Source organism: Petaurus breviceps, unplaced genomic scaffold, assembly GCF_028583685.1.
Source record: "Petaurus breviceps papuanus isolate PSGF00001 unplaced genomic scaffold, PetGlider_PUasm1.0 208, whole genome shotgun sequence".
Taxonomy (NCBI): Eukaryota; Metazoa; Chordata; class Mammalia; order Diprotodontia; family Petauridae; genus Petaurus; species Petaurus breviceps.
In genome coordinates, this window is record NW_027185852.1 from 8,789,890 (window position 1) to 8,805,334 (window position 15,445).

A 15,445-nucleotide genomic window follows, 5' to 3' on the forward strand; every position below is an offset into this window, starting at 1 on the left:
TTCCTTCCTTCCTTCCTTCCTTCCTTCCTTCCTTCCTTCCTTTCTTTTCTTCCTTTCTTTTCTTTCCTCCTTCCTTTTGTCTCTCCCTCTCCCCTTCCTTCCATTTCTGTGGCCAGTGGCTATTCCTAGATGACCATTTGCAGGGGTTCATATAAGTTGGGGACTATTTGTGTTGGTATTGGACTGTATTTATTTCATTTCTAGGGTCCTGTGTACAGGATAGCATGGAACCCGTTTTGCTATGAAGCATTCCTAAGCTGCTCTGCAGACTGGGGTGTGAATCTGTGGCAACAGGACAACTTTAAGCCATATTTAAGTTTTTATACGACTACTCATGTGATTTATGATATTGCCTGGTCTCCAAAGTCATCCTACATTTTTGCAGCAGCAAATGAACATAGAGTTGAGATCTGGGACCTCCACTGCAGTATGTGAGTGTGTTTTTCTTGACTTGAGAATGTTTTCAGTACTAATGAATTCCTTAGGACCATGTAACAGTTTTCTTAATAAGACAGCTTTGTTTTTGAGCTATAGGACCATTACCTTTAAAGTCAAATTCTGAATATGTGTAGAGGGTGGAGGACAAGAATGCACAAAAGAGCTACCCAAGAAAGATCTCAGCATCACCAATAACCAAGATGGTGTGGTTACTAGACCCCAAGAAAGATCTCAGTGTCACCAGTAACCACAGTGATGTGGTTATCCAGATATCCTGGAGAATGAAGTCAAGTAGGCCTCAGGAAGCATTGCTAACACTAAGGCTTATAGAGGTGGTAGGACTTGAGCTGAACTATTTACACTCTCAAAGGTGTGTAATGGGAATGCAAATTTGGAAGATCTTCCCTGCCCCTAGGCTAAAGTGCACCTGAAGCCTGGGGTGGGAGGCTTGTTTTTCAGGAGATACTTTTTGATTGGCCAGTGGGTCCAAAAGGTTGTTACATTCTCTGAGCCAGGAGAAGGCTATATAAGCCCAGATGTGAGGCTTTGTTTTTGGGGCTCACTTTGAGAAGTGTTCTGTGATTTGATGAAACTCTGGGCTAGCCGTTGTCCAGAGCCCCCTGGCTTTGAAACCCAGATGTTGTTTGGTATGGATGTAATGGTTGGACAGTTTGGAAATCTGTCTACTTGATCTGTTTCTCTGACTTGATAATTCTGTCTGTATATTCTGAAGTTAGGGGTGCTGACCTCTTTCCCCTGAACTAGGAATACATGTTTGACTGATTAAAGTAAGCTTGTTAACCCATTTTGAGTTGCTTTCCTTTAACAAAGCAGATCTAAGAACCTGTGGTGGCAGACACCCTGAGGACACTTGGGGTGCTTGCTTCTTCAAGGTGCTGCTGTTAAAAGTGCTGCCCTCAATATGCAGAAACTTTGGAAAACTCAGCAGTGGCCGCTGGTTTAGAAAAGATCACTGTATGTCCCAATCCAAAAAAGGGAGATGCCAAGGAATGCTCAAACGATGGAACACTGGCACTCGTTTCACACTCCAGCAGTTTGTGCTCAAAATTCTGCAAGCTGGGCTTCAGCAGTACATGAACTGAGAATTACCAGAAGAGCAGGTTGGTTTTCAGAGGCAAAGAAAGGAGACCAGTGAGAGCACCGGCTAGGTGGCGCAGGGAGTAAAGCGCCGGCGCCGCAGCCAGGAGGACCCGAATTCTGTTCCGGCCTCAGACACTTAACAGAAAAACTAGCCGTGTAACCTTGGGCAAGTTACTTAACCCCATTTGCCCTCCAAAAGGCAACCCCCCCCCCAAACAACCATATTGCTATTAGTGCATATAATGTTTTGGGGTAGCAAGGTGGCTTAGTGAATAGAGCACCTGGAGTCAGGAGGACCTGGGTTCAAATATGGCCTCAGACACTCAACACTTAATATCCATGTGACCTTGGGCAAGTCACTTAACCCCAATTGCCTTGCCTTCCCCCCTCAAAAAAAAAAAAAGAAACTGGAGACCAAATTTCCAGCATTTGTTGGATTATGAAGAAAGCAAGGAAGTTCCAGAAAAATATCAGTCTGTTTTTTTAAGTACGTCAAAGCCTTTGACTCTAGATCACAACAAAATGTGGCCAGTCTTCAAAGAGATGGGAGGACTAGATCATGTTCCTTGTCTCCTGAGGAGCCTGTATGCAGGCCAAGAAGCCACAGCTGGAACCGAACACAGAGCAACTGATTGGTTTAAGATTGAAGAAGCAGCATGACCAGGATGTGTGTTTCTGTCTTATTTGTGTAGCTTACATGCAGAGTACGTCATGTAAGACGCCAGGGCGCCAGAAGGAGTATCAGCAACCTCAGATATGCGGATGACGCCACTCCGATGGCAGAAAGTGAGGAGGACCTATCAAGCCTCTTGATGAGGGAGAAAGAGGAGAGTGTCAGCTGGCTTGAAGCTTAACATTTGAAAAAACGAATATCTTGGCAACTGGTTCCATCACTTTCTGGCAAACAGAGGGAGAAGAAATGGAAGCAGTATCATATTTTATGTCCTTGGGCTCACAGACCAATGCAGATGATGACGGAAGCCTTGAAATCAAAAGACACTTGCTCCTTGGAGGGAAAGCTAAGGCCAATCTGGGCAGCCTACGTCACTTTGCCAACAAAGCTATAGTTTTTCCAGGAGTAATGTCACCCAGCTAATACACTGCGAAAATGGCCGTTTCGCTTTACCTTGGAGAAGGGTGGAATTTTGAAGCTTGGGATCCTCGAGGGAGGGTAGATTTAGGCAAAGCACCGCCTTGGGGACTTTTGGACAGACTAAAGATTAGCAAGGAATGGGAAAGAGGAGTGTGCCAGCACTGATAGAGGGATAAAATGGCAGAGATGATGACAGGACAGCAAGCACAAGCTGCTCACTTTGGGGCCTTTGGCATGAATACCACTGAGTTATGGAAAGGAGCTCTATTCTGAATCGATACACTATACAAAAAAAAGTTTTCTTCATTCCAGTAACTTATCCAGCTCTGTACAGGGCATTATACAATCTTCTTGGAGAGGGAGAAGGAGAAGATCCTGCCTTGAAGGATCTTACTATTTTGTAGGAGGGAAAAAAGCATGTCCATTGATAAATATGAAATGAATTTTAATATGTAGTCATAATAAGTATAAAGAACTGTCAGATCAGATTAGGAAGAAGTCACTTCCAGACAAGAAGGCTTAATGAGGAAGAGAGAACTTTAGCAGGGCATCGAAGAATGGGTATAGGTAAAGATGGGGGTGGAAAGCAGAATGCCAGAAGGAGGGTATTCCAGGGACGGGGTCACGTGGGAGTAAATGCATGTCACTGTGAGCTTTTAACTTCACTCAGTTAATGCTTTTTTCTTGCAGTTTGGATCCTATCATCGTGAATGTGGCTAACCCAGGAGTGAAGTTTACAACCGTCCTCTTTGCTAAAAATACCGACTGCATTTTAATTGGAGACAGTGAAGGACAAGTTGTCGTGTATGAATTGAAGAACATGCCGGTTTACTCAGAGAGCGGCCGGGTATGATCAGAATCAGAAAACACATGTAACTGACAATTGCAGATTCTCAACAGAAATGCCAGAGCTCTCAGAAGATGTTTCCTTTCCCTCCTCTTTCTGCACTTGGCATATCTGTTGATGAAATGTCCATTCTTGAGAGGCGCATCACGGCTTGTTCAAAGATTTTACAGATAATAATTTGGCAAGGTTGATCATTGTGTCTTCGGGCTTCAGCCTTCTCCTCACCATTGCCCAGCTAGAGGGAGAGGATCCTTATTCTGTTAGCTTTATTCTATACTCTTATTAGGGGTGGCTAGATGGTGCAGTAGAGTGCTAGGCCTAGAGTTAGGAAGACCTGAGTTCAAATGACACTAACCAGCTGTGTGACCCTGGGCAAGTCACCTAACCTTGTTTGCCTCAGTTTCCTCATCTGTAAAAAAAACTAGAGAAGGAAATGGCAAACCACTCCAATATCTTTTCCAAGAAAAAAAACACCCAAATGGTGTCACAAAGACACCCCTTAAAGGACTGAATAACAACATCCACTTTCAAAAATCCACAAGATTTCAAAAGTGAATTATTTCTTCAAACATTATTTTTAGTTAGATATTATTATTTGGGATAAGTGGGGCAAAATCATTTTTCAAATTTTCTTTGATTTCACAGGGTTTTTTTGGAGTGGGGAGGGCAGGGCAATTGGGATTAAGTGATTTGCCCAAGGTCACACAGCTAGTAAATGTGTCAAGTGTCTGAGGCTGGGTTTGAATTCAGGATCTCCTGACTCCTGGACCGGGGCTCTATTCACTATTCACAGTTTTTTTAAATGCTCTGATTTTTATATTTCTACTAAAAGCCATTTGTAAGAAAAGCCAAAATAAATCAGTTTTATTATTTTATTGTAGTTGATAGTATAACAAACCTTTTTATTTCTTATAAGAAAATTTAAATAACACACGAGAATGAGAACACATAAGATGGCCTACATCTTACATGGGCCTTTAAAAATGAGTTGCCCTGGACCATAAAAATGCCTGATCCAGAGAACTTCATAAAGCTGGGTTAGAGCTTCATGAGAAGTGGACAAATTTCAAAAATGCCTCCTTTGACTTGACTGCTGACTTTAATACCAGAATTTAATCTGGAGAATATCATATTAGAACCTTATTCTCATCCACTGTAAAAGAATTGTGATTGCTTCATTCAGTGAGGGCGTTCATAGCTGATAATATAATTTCATTGTTGTTCAGTCATGTCTGATTCTTTGTGACCCCATTTGGGGTTTTGTTTTTGGCAAAGACACTGGAGTGGTTTGCAGTTTCCTTCTTAAGATCATTTTACAGCTGAGGAAACAAGGGTTAAATGACTTGCCCAGGGACACACAACTAGTAAGGTCTGAGGCTGGATTTGAACTCAGGAAGATGAGTTTTCCTGACCCCAGGTCTGACTCTTTATCTGCAGCACTACCTAGATGCCTCTTCTAATGTCATGGCATTTTATCCCAAGTCAAGCATTTTTTAAGTGGTTACTACATGCCAAGCACTTTGCGGAGGCTCTAGGGATAAAAGACAAAAATGAAACCTTCCCTGCCTTCACAAAGCTTACTTTCTCAATGTGTTCACACAGAAGTACACACACACATATATATATATAAAACATACAAGATAATTTGGGGAGCCAAGGCACTAGTAGCTGGTCCAGAATCTGTAAATAGCATTTACCATAATTAAACTTATATAACATTATTGAGTTTGTCTGAGAATTTAGCACCCCAGGATAATTTCTTGTCAATTAGTAGAATCAGAGTTTTAGAGGTATTAAGGATCTTTCCTAAATAAACTACACATGTAATTTACTTACTCCTTCTCCTTCCCCCATCATTTTACAAATTAAGAAACCAATGCCTAGAGAAGGTTATGACTTTAACATACAGGGACATTCTTGCAAAATTATGTATCAAGCTTTATTAAAAGGAACATTTATAGCAAAGAATTAGTTTATGATGGAAAATGAAAATAATTGTTTTTTTTTAAACTCACCTTGACTAGTTGACATTTTCTATTCTTACTGGTTAACTATATGTATAGCACTACTCCATTACCTGTAAATGACGTTTTAGAAACAACTTCACTTAGATTTTTCTAGCATTGTAATTGTGTGCTTCGTTTTCTCTTTCTAGGAGGATGCCATTGACCTTTTACTTGGACCTGAGGCACACAGTGTTTAGTAATGTATTGATGCTGATACTTTTTATAAAGAGAAAGTAGACTGGGTTTTTACATCAAATAGCATCTATCTTCTGTGCCTTGGATTGATTCTTTGATTTTGGCCTTAGGCAGAATATTATCTGTATTTTTACTTTATAATTAATTTTAGAATAAATCAAATTGAAAGGCTTATTGGTATGTTTTTATGTGATTTAAGCTGATTATATAAAACACTATCAGAAGTTCTCCAGCTTTCTTGTGGAAACTTCCAGAGGATGGTAGTGAAATCACCTATCATTTAATTGGTATCATTTAACAACCCAAATTATATGGAAAATACTTTGACTTTAATAACATAACTTGACAATTTTTTTTAGATTCAAAACTTTGCTGTGTATTAACAGGGTAAAGAGTCCTAAGGGCACTGAATGAAGAATAAATTTTTCATCTAGTGTTTATGAAACTCTGATTGTTCCCCGAAGTACTTATGAATTAGGTTTCTCCCTGATTTTTAAAAATTAGTCTGGGCACTTGATTCCTCCACTTACTGGGGGTAGGAGTTTTCTCCTGGAATTGGTTAGGCTATAGTTCTTGGTTGGATTATGTGACAGTAGCTTCTTACAGATCACACTTGGTACTTGGGAAAAGCTATTCCAGAACATGTCAGACTAGCAGATTCTGGGCTAGGTGGCCTCACGGACCTGCTTTGTAACCCATCTGGCACAGATAAGCTTCTGGGCATCTGCTCACCAGCATGACCAAAGGCTGGTGCTGGGCTTGAGAGTCCAGACTGCAATGTGCTGAGAGGCAGGTCCAGAATAAATCAGATACAACTGGTATTGAGCTGGAGAACCCCTGTGATATTAGGTTCATTCTGAGGGTGATTCAGAGGATACCATTTGGCAGACCCTGGCTAGTCCATGGTGGACCTCAGTTTCCCTTTTTTAAGGGAGTCCTGGAATTGGCACAGCTTTCCAGGAATTCTCCAGGCCCCCAGACAGATTAGGACCTCACCTCACTAGGTAACCTCTGTAATGATCCCCAAGCAAGCCTGGGCAACCCATAACAGGGGTACTGGCTTTCTAACAAGACCCAGTGTTTGCTGTTCATGTGTGATGCTCATGGTAGCTTCTGTAAACAGCATTGTTTTTGATTTTGTTGAAACTTTGGATTTTACCAACCTCGGCATTGATGTGATCCTGGGGCATTTAAAAAAATCATATAACAACTTACCAAGTGGAGATGGAAAGACTGGACAGCAGTGATTCAGTAAATTCCCTGTGAAATGTTGGGTTCCATTAAGCATAGACTCAGTACAGCTTGAGAGCTCCCCCACTGTGCTCAGCTATTTCTGCCACAAACAATTATTAGTGTTGTTTATTCCTTCAGACTCATCTTTTAAACAAGCAGACAATTCACAAAAAAGTTGCTTTTGAGCTTTGTTAGGATAAGGCTTTTTAAAAAATCTCTTAGCAGTGTAGGTGGTGATTTGATTCTCTTTTGTGTTGTCTTAAAAGCCAGGCTTTTACAAGACTGCTGATAAATGAATAAAGTTTGAAATCTTGGCTCCTTCCTTGTCTGGAGTTTCATTGCATTTTTTATGTACGTGATTTTTCTGATCTTTAAATTTCTCAATAATTATGATCACTTTGCCCACCAAGGAATACTCTGGTCTAAAGAACACTGTCCTGGCCCCTCCCTCCCAAAGGCATGGTGGTACAAGTCTAAACAGTAGTGAGCATGGGTGAGGGAAAGTCTTTGGGACTCCATTTCCCATGCTGCTCATGGCCAAGAGAGCATCAGTCATTGGGTGGAACTCTATGGGTGTCGATTTCCAGAAGGCTGTCATTTTGCTGCCTTGCAGCGGCATCCTAAACAAGCCCTGTGATTGGTGGGGAGTCTTCTCAGAGGCAGTCAGTGTAAAAACTGGGCTGCTGTAGATGTATGAGGGTCGTGACTGTGGAGACGCCACAGGCTGTGGCTGCGACAGGGAAGGGCCCCTTTGGAGCAGAATGGCCAGGGAGTCCCAGAATCCAGGTGGACTGAACCGAGAGGCTCCTCAGTTCTCCTGGGATCGAGTCTGGACCTGTGACTTCATGACTGTAGGGAACTCCTTCCATGGGTGGAGACCAGCCCTTTCCCCACAGCTTAGTCTTGGAGAATTGCTTGCTGACAGGTAGTGACTTTCCCAAGTCATACAGCCAGCATGGGTCAGAAATAGGGCCTGAGCCCAGGTCTTCCTCATTCCAAGACCAGCTTTCTTTCCATTGCACCAGCTAGAACTTTTTCTGATGCTACATGGTCTTCCTTCCTTGAAAGGGCAAGTCTCAACTGCTTGGTCACAGACTCTTTTTTTTTTTTTTAACACTAATGATAATAATAGTTAGCATTTACTTAGGGTTTATAAGGTTTGCAGAATACACGTTATCTCATTTGATCCTCCCCACAACTCTGTTAAGGTGTCATAATTACATCCATTTCACAGAGCTGGAAACTGGGGCTAAAAAGGGTAAGTGACTTGTCTGAGATCATACAGCTACAAAGTGAGAAATGAATTTGAACTCAGATCTTCCCAGCTCCAAACCCTGTGCCCTATCCATTACGCCTTGTGAATGGACAATTCTGGTCCCTTATCCACAATCCATAGAAGACTAGAAGAAAGGAGACCGAATAAAACAATCCAAGATCAGTTTGCCATTCCCACACCTAAACCTGGAAAAACATAATCAGTGTCACCACAAGCTGCCAATTGAATAGCTGCCCTTTAGCTTTGGTTTGTCAGCTGCAGACTGTAAGAGTCTGAAGGAGGAAGATGTTAAGTTGGGGCAGAGGGGAAACAAATAATGATTTATCCAAGACCCGTGCCAACCGGCCCAAGTCCTCCTAACAACCAGCATCCCCCTGCCCTGATTCTCATGAGTGATGGAGCTAGACAGACTCAGTCTCCTGACAGGGAGAACATGGCCCTAAGACTTAGGTGTCTCTTGAGGAAGAGGCTTGGGAACCTCTGACATGTTACAAGGAGGCCTGACCTTGCAGCCCAGAGACTCATCCATCACCCAGACACAAGTCACTGCCCCCCAGAAATGAAGATCGGAATGATTCCTGAAGATTTTGCAAGATTTTGGTGAGGCCACATTTGAGTGGCAAGAAAAGAGATCTCAAGTGAGCCCTGGGTTGAATAGGCAGCTCACACAGGACTTTTTAAAATGGCCCAGATAACTACGTGGGGATTTTAGTGTGCCACAAACTCGGTAGAAGTCAATCGTGTTAAGATGGAAGTAAAAAAATACAATCTTGGACTGCAGGAAAAAGGAGTCACGGCTTTCAGGAATGGGGGGTGACAGCTCCTCTGTGCTCTTCCCCATGTGAGGTGAGGTGCTTAGTTCTGGGGACCAAGGATGCTGACAATCCAAAGGCTGTGCTGAGGAGGACAGCCCAGTGACAGCTGGGGGGCCTTTGGCTCCAGTCATGGGAGGCTCTGTTGAAGGACCTGGGAGGTTTAGCCTAGAAGAGAGGGTGGATATGGATGTGGATTTGGAGGAGGATGGGGCATGACATTGAAGGGCTGTCCTACAAGGGGAGGGTTAGACTTGTTCCGTCTTCCCCAAGGGCAGGGCCAACAGCAGGGGGTGGAAGACTCAGCTCTGAGCAGTGCAGTTTTCCTCCTCATGAGAGCTCTTGGACTTGACACTTTGTCAGGTGCATTATGGTGAAGATTCCTTTAGGATTGGATTCGATGGTCCCTTCCAACTCTCAGTCTGTGTTTCTATAAAGTGGACATTGGAATAACAAACCTGAAAATATATAGGCTTACCATGCTACATCCCTTAGGAATTTTATCTTTTAGACAGGGAATCACAGCTATCACTATTGGATATGTGGTTTGGGGATAGGCCCTGCTCCAAACAAACATTAACTTGTGGGAACTCAACTGAGTATGGGATTGGCCATGGTATGTAGGTGACAGAAGTTTCAGGCTGCCCTCTGGGTAGCCACTTGTCCATCCACAAGAGTGGGCCAGCCAAGGAATCAAAAAGGCCTTACCAGACAATCTAACCATGACTGGGGATGGCTTTGAGATTGGGTACCAAGTGGAGAGAGATAACAGAGTTTCCCAAAAAGGGAGGAATAGAAAGGTAGTCTGTGGCCAAGCCTTCAATCGCATCAACCACTATGGACCAGTGCTATGGGTGGGCAGTGTGGTGAACCTGGAACTGAAGGGCAGGAGGAGAGGGCACTCATTCCATCACAAGCAGCTTGGAAGGACAGTGGTTAGAGCGCCATGTTGGTGCTTTCGGTCACAACTCCACACTGCCCCTGGTATGGTTACTATCCTTACTATTATTATTCTTAGTGTCATTTTTATCTTTTTCTTTGCCCTTGGCATAGCCTACTTTCTAGGGCTCCTTTTGTATCCAATTAGATCTTACCTAAACCACAACCATTAGACTGTCCTCAAAACCAGGGATCCCTGTGTAAAATGTGTTGTCTTACATTCTTGTACCCCTAACTCCTGGCATATAGTACACATGTATAGAGTAGATGTGAAATTAAAATGGATCATATTCCCAGTGGTTCCTGCTGGATTTTTATGAGTCAAAGAGTTCAAGAAAAGGGAGATGAAGTTTTTTCTTAGAAGGTCAGGGCCTCCTCTCCTGAGAACTGAATGCAGTCTGACTAGATGCTTTGGTCCAGAGCTCAGAGGGTCCTTAAGGTAAGGGATAAAGTCCAGTGCTCTGGTACATGGGCCCAGCCATGGTCGTTCAGACACAGAGACCTCATCTGACCTTTGAGGGGCTGATTCTAGCCAACCTCTGTGTTTATTCCTCTCTGGGAACTCCTAACCCCATGTGTCAAAGACTCTTCTGACTTTATTCTCTGTCCTTTGGAACAAAGCCTGCTTATCCTCTCACTGAGTGAGTTTAAAACTCTGTTTCATTTGGTAAGTGCTTTGTCAAGGATCTGTTAGGAAAGTTTTAGGTGCCCAAATAGACAAGGGTTCAGAGAAAAGTTTTTTCTGTATTTTCAGTGGAACCACAATATTTATAATGAGATCCCTGGAGAAACTGTGTGTGTTGGAGAGACTGAGAGGTGATTTACAGAAATTCAGTTGCCTGACCCTCTTGTGCCGAAGGAATCCTGGAAGAATTTTGACCCAGTCAGGAAGTTTGCTTTGTCAATTGAGGGTGAAGTTATGATTTCCAGTTGACCCCAGGGCCCTAATACATTGTGAGCTGAGCCCCTTGACTTCTGAGGGCACATTTGATGCTAGAGTTTCTCACTCTGAAAGGGGAAGCTTGATTTTTCCTCTATGTCCCTCTATTTTCCCTTTGGTTGGTTGGATTTTGGCTTCTCTTTTTTCTCCATTTGCTTGGGTAGGGACAGGTCCTTTTCTGGTACCAAGCAGGCAGAGTGACATCTGATAAGCTTTGCAAAATGTCTCTTTTTAATTCATGTCACTTTGTATTTAGGAGTGATTGTGATCTCTAGTCCCCCGAGCTGGGGCAGGTCAAGATCCTCCCTGGAGACCTTCATCGGAAGTAGTTGGCACTAAAGAAAGAATGACATTTACTGGTGGCCTAAGCCTACAGCCATAAAACCCATTAGTCAACCCAATGTGTGCTCAGCAAACATTGTTTGGTGAACGTCCACCCAATAGCAGGATGGGTCCTTCAGTATAAATCAGCCTCGAGGACCAGGATCCTCTCAGACCCCTTTGTTGCTGCCCTTCCTGGTGCCTCCTTTGAGTTCTCATTCACTCATCAGCAACATGAAGGGCTGCATTTGGGCTTTCTTCTTATTGTCAGCCCTGGTGTCCCTCTCTGGGGTGAGAGGCAAGGAGGTGCTGAAGGTTTGTGGGCGAGATTTCATCAGGGCTATTGTCTACACCTGTGGCAGCTCTCGGTGGAAGAGGGACCTGCAGAGGGCTCTTGAAGACGGAGGTAAGAGAAGGGAGTGTTGTTGTCTGCTGTGGATGATGGTCAGACAAGGCCTGGAAAGAGTAAGCTACACTTAAGAACTTGTCCAGTAGGGCAACCACGAGAGTATGGCCTTGGGGCCATGTTGGATGAGGTGAGGTTGAAGGAACTGGGCATGTCTAGCCTGAAGAAAAGGATACCTGGAAGGGACATGGGAGCATGAGGGATGGGGCTCATTCTACGTGGCCCCAGAAGGCAGAATCTGGACTGGGGGGTAGAGGTCCCAAAGTGCCAATGTGAACAGCTGCCCCAAAGAGGGGTGGGCCACCTTGAGATGTGGTGGGCATGCCTTTGAGTCAGGGTGCCCACTTGTTGGGTGTTAGAACAAGGATTCCTTTAGCATCAGGGCTGGGTTCAAAGGCTCCTAACTCCCCTCCTTATCTGATATGGATGAGTGGGCCAAGCCCAGCCAAAGCCCCAGAAGGCAGACCCAAGTACAATGTGATAGAAAGTGCAAAAGCCAATTTAGACTTGGTATCAGGAAAACTTCCTAAAAATCAGAGCTGTCCGTTGTTAATAGCCTGACTTGGATCTCCCCTCTTAGAGGTCTTTGAGCAAAGGCTGGATGGTTACTTTTATGACCTTGGGTAAGTCCCTTATTCTGCCTGCCTCAGTCTTCTCATGTGTAGAGTGGGAAAGATAGTAACCCTTTGCAGCATCCATCTCATAGGATTGTGGTGAAGACCCATCAATAGGCATTTATTAAACTGATTATTAAACTATGCATCAGATACTAAATGCTGGGGGTTCAAAAAAAGGCAAAAGACAGTTTCTGCCCTCTTGTTCCAATGGGGAAGATGATGTGGAAAACATGGTGCATCCAAGTCTAGCCAGAGGGTAGGGGGGAGGGTACTCTGAAAGGAGAAGGTGCTTGCTGGGGGAGCCTGGGCCTGGCCCCCTTCAGAAGGAGGGTTCAGCAGAGCCTGATAAGGAGAGCCAAGGTCTAGACAGCCCTTGAAAGTTCACAAGGTGCCTCACAAATACAATCCCATCCATCCTCACCACAACCTTGGGGGTGGGGCGGGCTTCTAGGTGCATTATTATCCCCATTTCACACATGAGGAAACTGACTTTCCAGTTAAGTTAAAGTGAAATGACTTGCCAGGCTAACATAGTGTCTGAGGGGAGATTTGAACTCAACTCTTCCTCACTCCAGGTCCAGCACTCTAATGTGCTATATTGCCTAATTTATTTGAAGTTGTGTTAATCTAAAAAAGAACACTCACAAATGTATGTGTTATTTTCAAATTTAGAGATTCAAATTCCAATCAAATATTTTCTCCACTTCAACCCACTTTTGTGGGTTGGACTAGTATTTAATTTTATTTGGGGGGAGTTTTGTCACATAGTGCAGTGAAAATGAGCCCTGAAGCTAGAGTTCCAGGACCTCGATTGGAATCCTGACCCTGTAATCTCCATCTCCATCAGTAAAGGGAGGGGGCTCCTTAAAGACTCTTCTGGCTCTCAGCACAATCAGGGGATGTGATTTAGGGACAGATGGTCCCTCCGGTCCATTCCTATGCCCCTTTGGTTTGATCATTCTTATAATTCTACTTGAGCCCCAACCAGCAGCCAACAGTGAAGGCCAATTCAATGGTGGTTGTGAATTTCCCACTTTCCTAATGTGGAAATGTCTCAGATTTGCCCTGACTCCACCTCCCTCTGACACAGTCATACATGTGTCTTTTTTTTCTTTTTTACTTTCACACAGTGGAGGGGGGAAAGTACTTTGAGGTGTCAGACAAAAATGGAGCCTCAGATGACATCATGGACCTCCTGTACGTCAATTCCCCTGACGATGAAATCCTCATGCAGAAGCACCAGCCCGAGGACTCTGGGCAGGGAAAGAGGCAGGCTGAGGCCAGCGATCTGGCCACTTTCTGCTGCAAGACCGGCTGTACTATGACACAACTGAGCAAGCTGTGTTAGGACAAGACCCAGTGGCCAGAGCTTGACAGTGAGGGCCTCACACCTGCCTCTTCCAACACCCTGATTCTTGTAAAAATGATGGCTTTCAAACAGATAAATAAATAAATCAGCAAATAAATCAATGGCTTTCTTCCACATTGAACTTTTCAGAAAATGGAGGTTAAAATCCAGATGTAGTTTATGCTATTCTTTACAACTGTTTGTGTTGTGTGTGTGTGTGGTGTGTGTTTGAGGCCAGCTTTGTACAACGTGTAGTTAATATACTTCACAAATGTGGAATTTAAAAACAGTGACATATTCCAATGATCTGAACGTTTGTGGAACAGGAAGTATGGTCAGCAATAACCTCTATAGTACAACGGAAAGGCCATTGGCCTACCAGTTTATCAGAAGACCTTCATTCAAATCTCACCTCTGATAATGCTGGTAATGCAAACTCTTGAGCTATTTTCCTAGACCTTAAGATTAAAGCTGGTGTGGCAAAGTGGTAACTGACAACTCTGGATTATAGGAAGTCCTTTTTCCCCCACTCTGTATGGGGGTGGGGGTATGCAGGGAGATCCCTTTAGGTTTGGTGTATTTTTTTTTCTGCTGGCCTCCTTTAGGGCCTTGACTCTGCCTTTTCTCACCAATTCTAGTCTATGCTCATCTCCTCTTTCAGATACTGCCATCAACCAATGCTACCACTGACCCTTCAAAGTTCTAGAGGCCTTCCTCTGGCCAAGCAAGCATGGTTGGTGAGGGAGGACACCCAGGCTGAGGCACTCTCCTTTCCCCTGCACTCCCCGTCCCCTCCTGATTCCTTCTCAGGGGTTCCACCAGAGGCTTCCACCGCTAAATTGCTACATCCTTGAATCCTAGTACACAACAAGTTTAATATTTTACTTATGACCCATAGAGTAGGTCAACTTCTCTTAACTAACATGAATGCTCTCTGTGCAAATGGAACAGTAGTTCATCCAATCATGCTCCAAGATATTAGAACTGTTCAGATGCCTTTTCACCCTTAGTTGTAAACCTCTAACTGATTGATTCAATAGAGAAGTGGTTTCATCTGGTTAAGGCATAGCATCTTGACATTTTAAGGAAGGTCAATTGGCTTGATTGACTCAATTGACTTTCATCCTTCTATTTCCCACTTGGGTGATGACCTTTGATGAGTTTTTAACTGTTCTGGGTCTCAGTTTCCTCATGTATAAAAAGAGATGGCTTTTGTGGTATCTTCCATTTCAATATCTACAATCTTTAGGTTTTTGTGAACTACACTTATATATCCAGAGGGCAATTAGAGGCACACTGGCCTGACAAGAGTATGGTCCCAGTATCCATGATGGATGGCTCACCTTTCCAGGATGTCCAGTGTATGTGCCTCTCCTTCCTGTAGAATATCTCTTGCTGCTTACAGACAAGATGGGTGCAATTGTGCCAGATTGTGGCAGAAACTGGTCATCCCAGTCAGGAAGAATTATCGCAGCTTCGAATTCTTGACCCTGGTGGGAATTCTTTCTGGGGTGTATTCAAAATAATGACTTCAGGAATGCTGTAGGCATGGGTTCTCATGACTTTGTTTTGCATTTAGTGAATTTCTAATTACTATGTAAAATTATGAAATATGGGCAGGCACACTGACATCTTTGGTACTTGCCAGGAAAGCCCACAACAGCAGTAGGAAGTGGAGCTGACTGCCGTCATACTTTAATAAGTTATGAGGGTGCAGAGACAGATGATACAATAGGCAGACTCCTCAGGGACGGGATTGATTTATGAAGAGCCTACTATGTGCCAGGCACTGTGCTAAGGGATAGGGGATAAAGAGAAAGGCAACAACAAACAACAAACCCGGTCCCTGCCTTCAAGGAGCTCCCGGTTTAAT

General features: G+C 43.7%; 2 protein-coding genes across 4 annotated transcripts in view; both read left to right on the top strand.

Annotated features, from left to right (window-relative positions):
* DNAI4 (dynein axonemal intermediate chain 4) overlaps positions 1-7,234 on the top strand; it is a 64,828-nt gene extending 57,594 nt beyond the window's left edge. For all 3 annotated transcript variants that reach the window (XM_069093387.1, XM_069093385.1, XM_069093386.1), the window contains exons 15-17: positions 205-431; positions 3,323-3,479; positions 5,635-7,234. In XM_069093387.1, coding sequence (XP_068949488.1) covers positions 205-431; positions 3,323-3,479; positions 5,635-5,682 — 432 coding nt within the window. In that variant the 3' untranslated portion in view covers positions 5,683-7,234. The remainder of the gene's footprint in view (positions 1-204; positions 432-3,322; positions 3,480-5,634) is intronic.
* Positions 7,235-11,435: 4,201 nt separating this feature from the next.
* Positions 11,436-13,572, top strand: LOC138165155 (insulin-like peptide INSL5). Its single transcript, XM_069093299.1, has 2 exons — positions 11,436-11,607; positions 13,355-13,572. The coding sequence occupies exons 1-2, from the start codon at positions 11,436-11,438 to the stop codon at positions 13,570-13,572; spliced, it is 390 nt and encodes a 129-aa protein (XP_068949400.1).
* Positions 13,573-15,445: the final 1,873 nt, after the last annotated feature.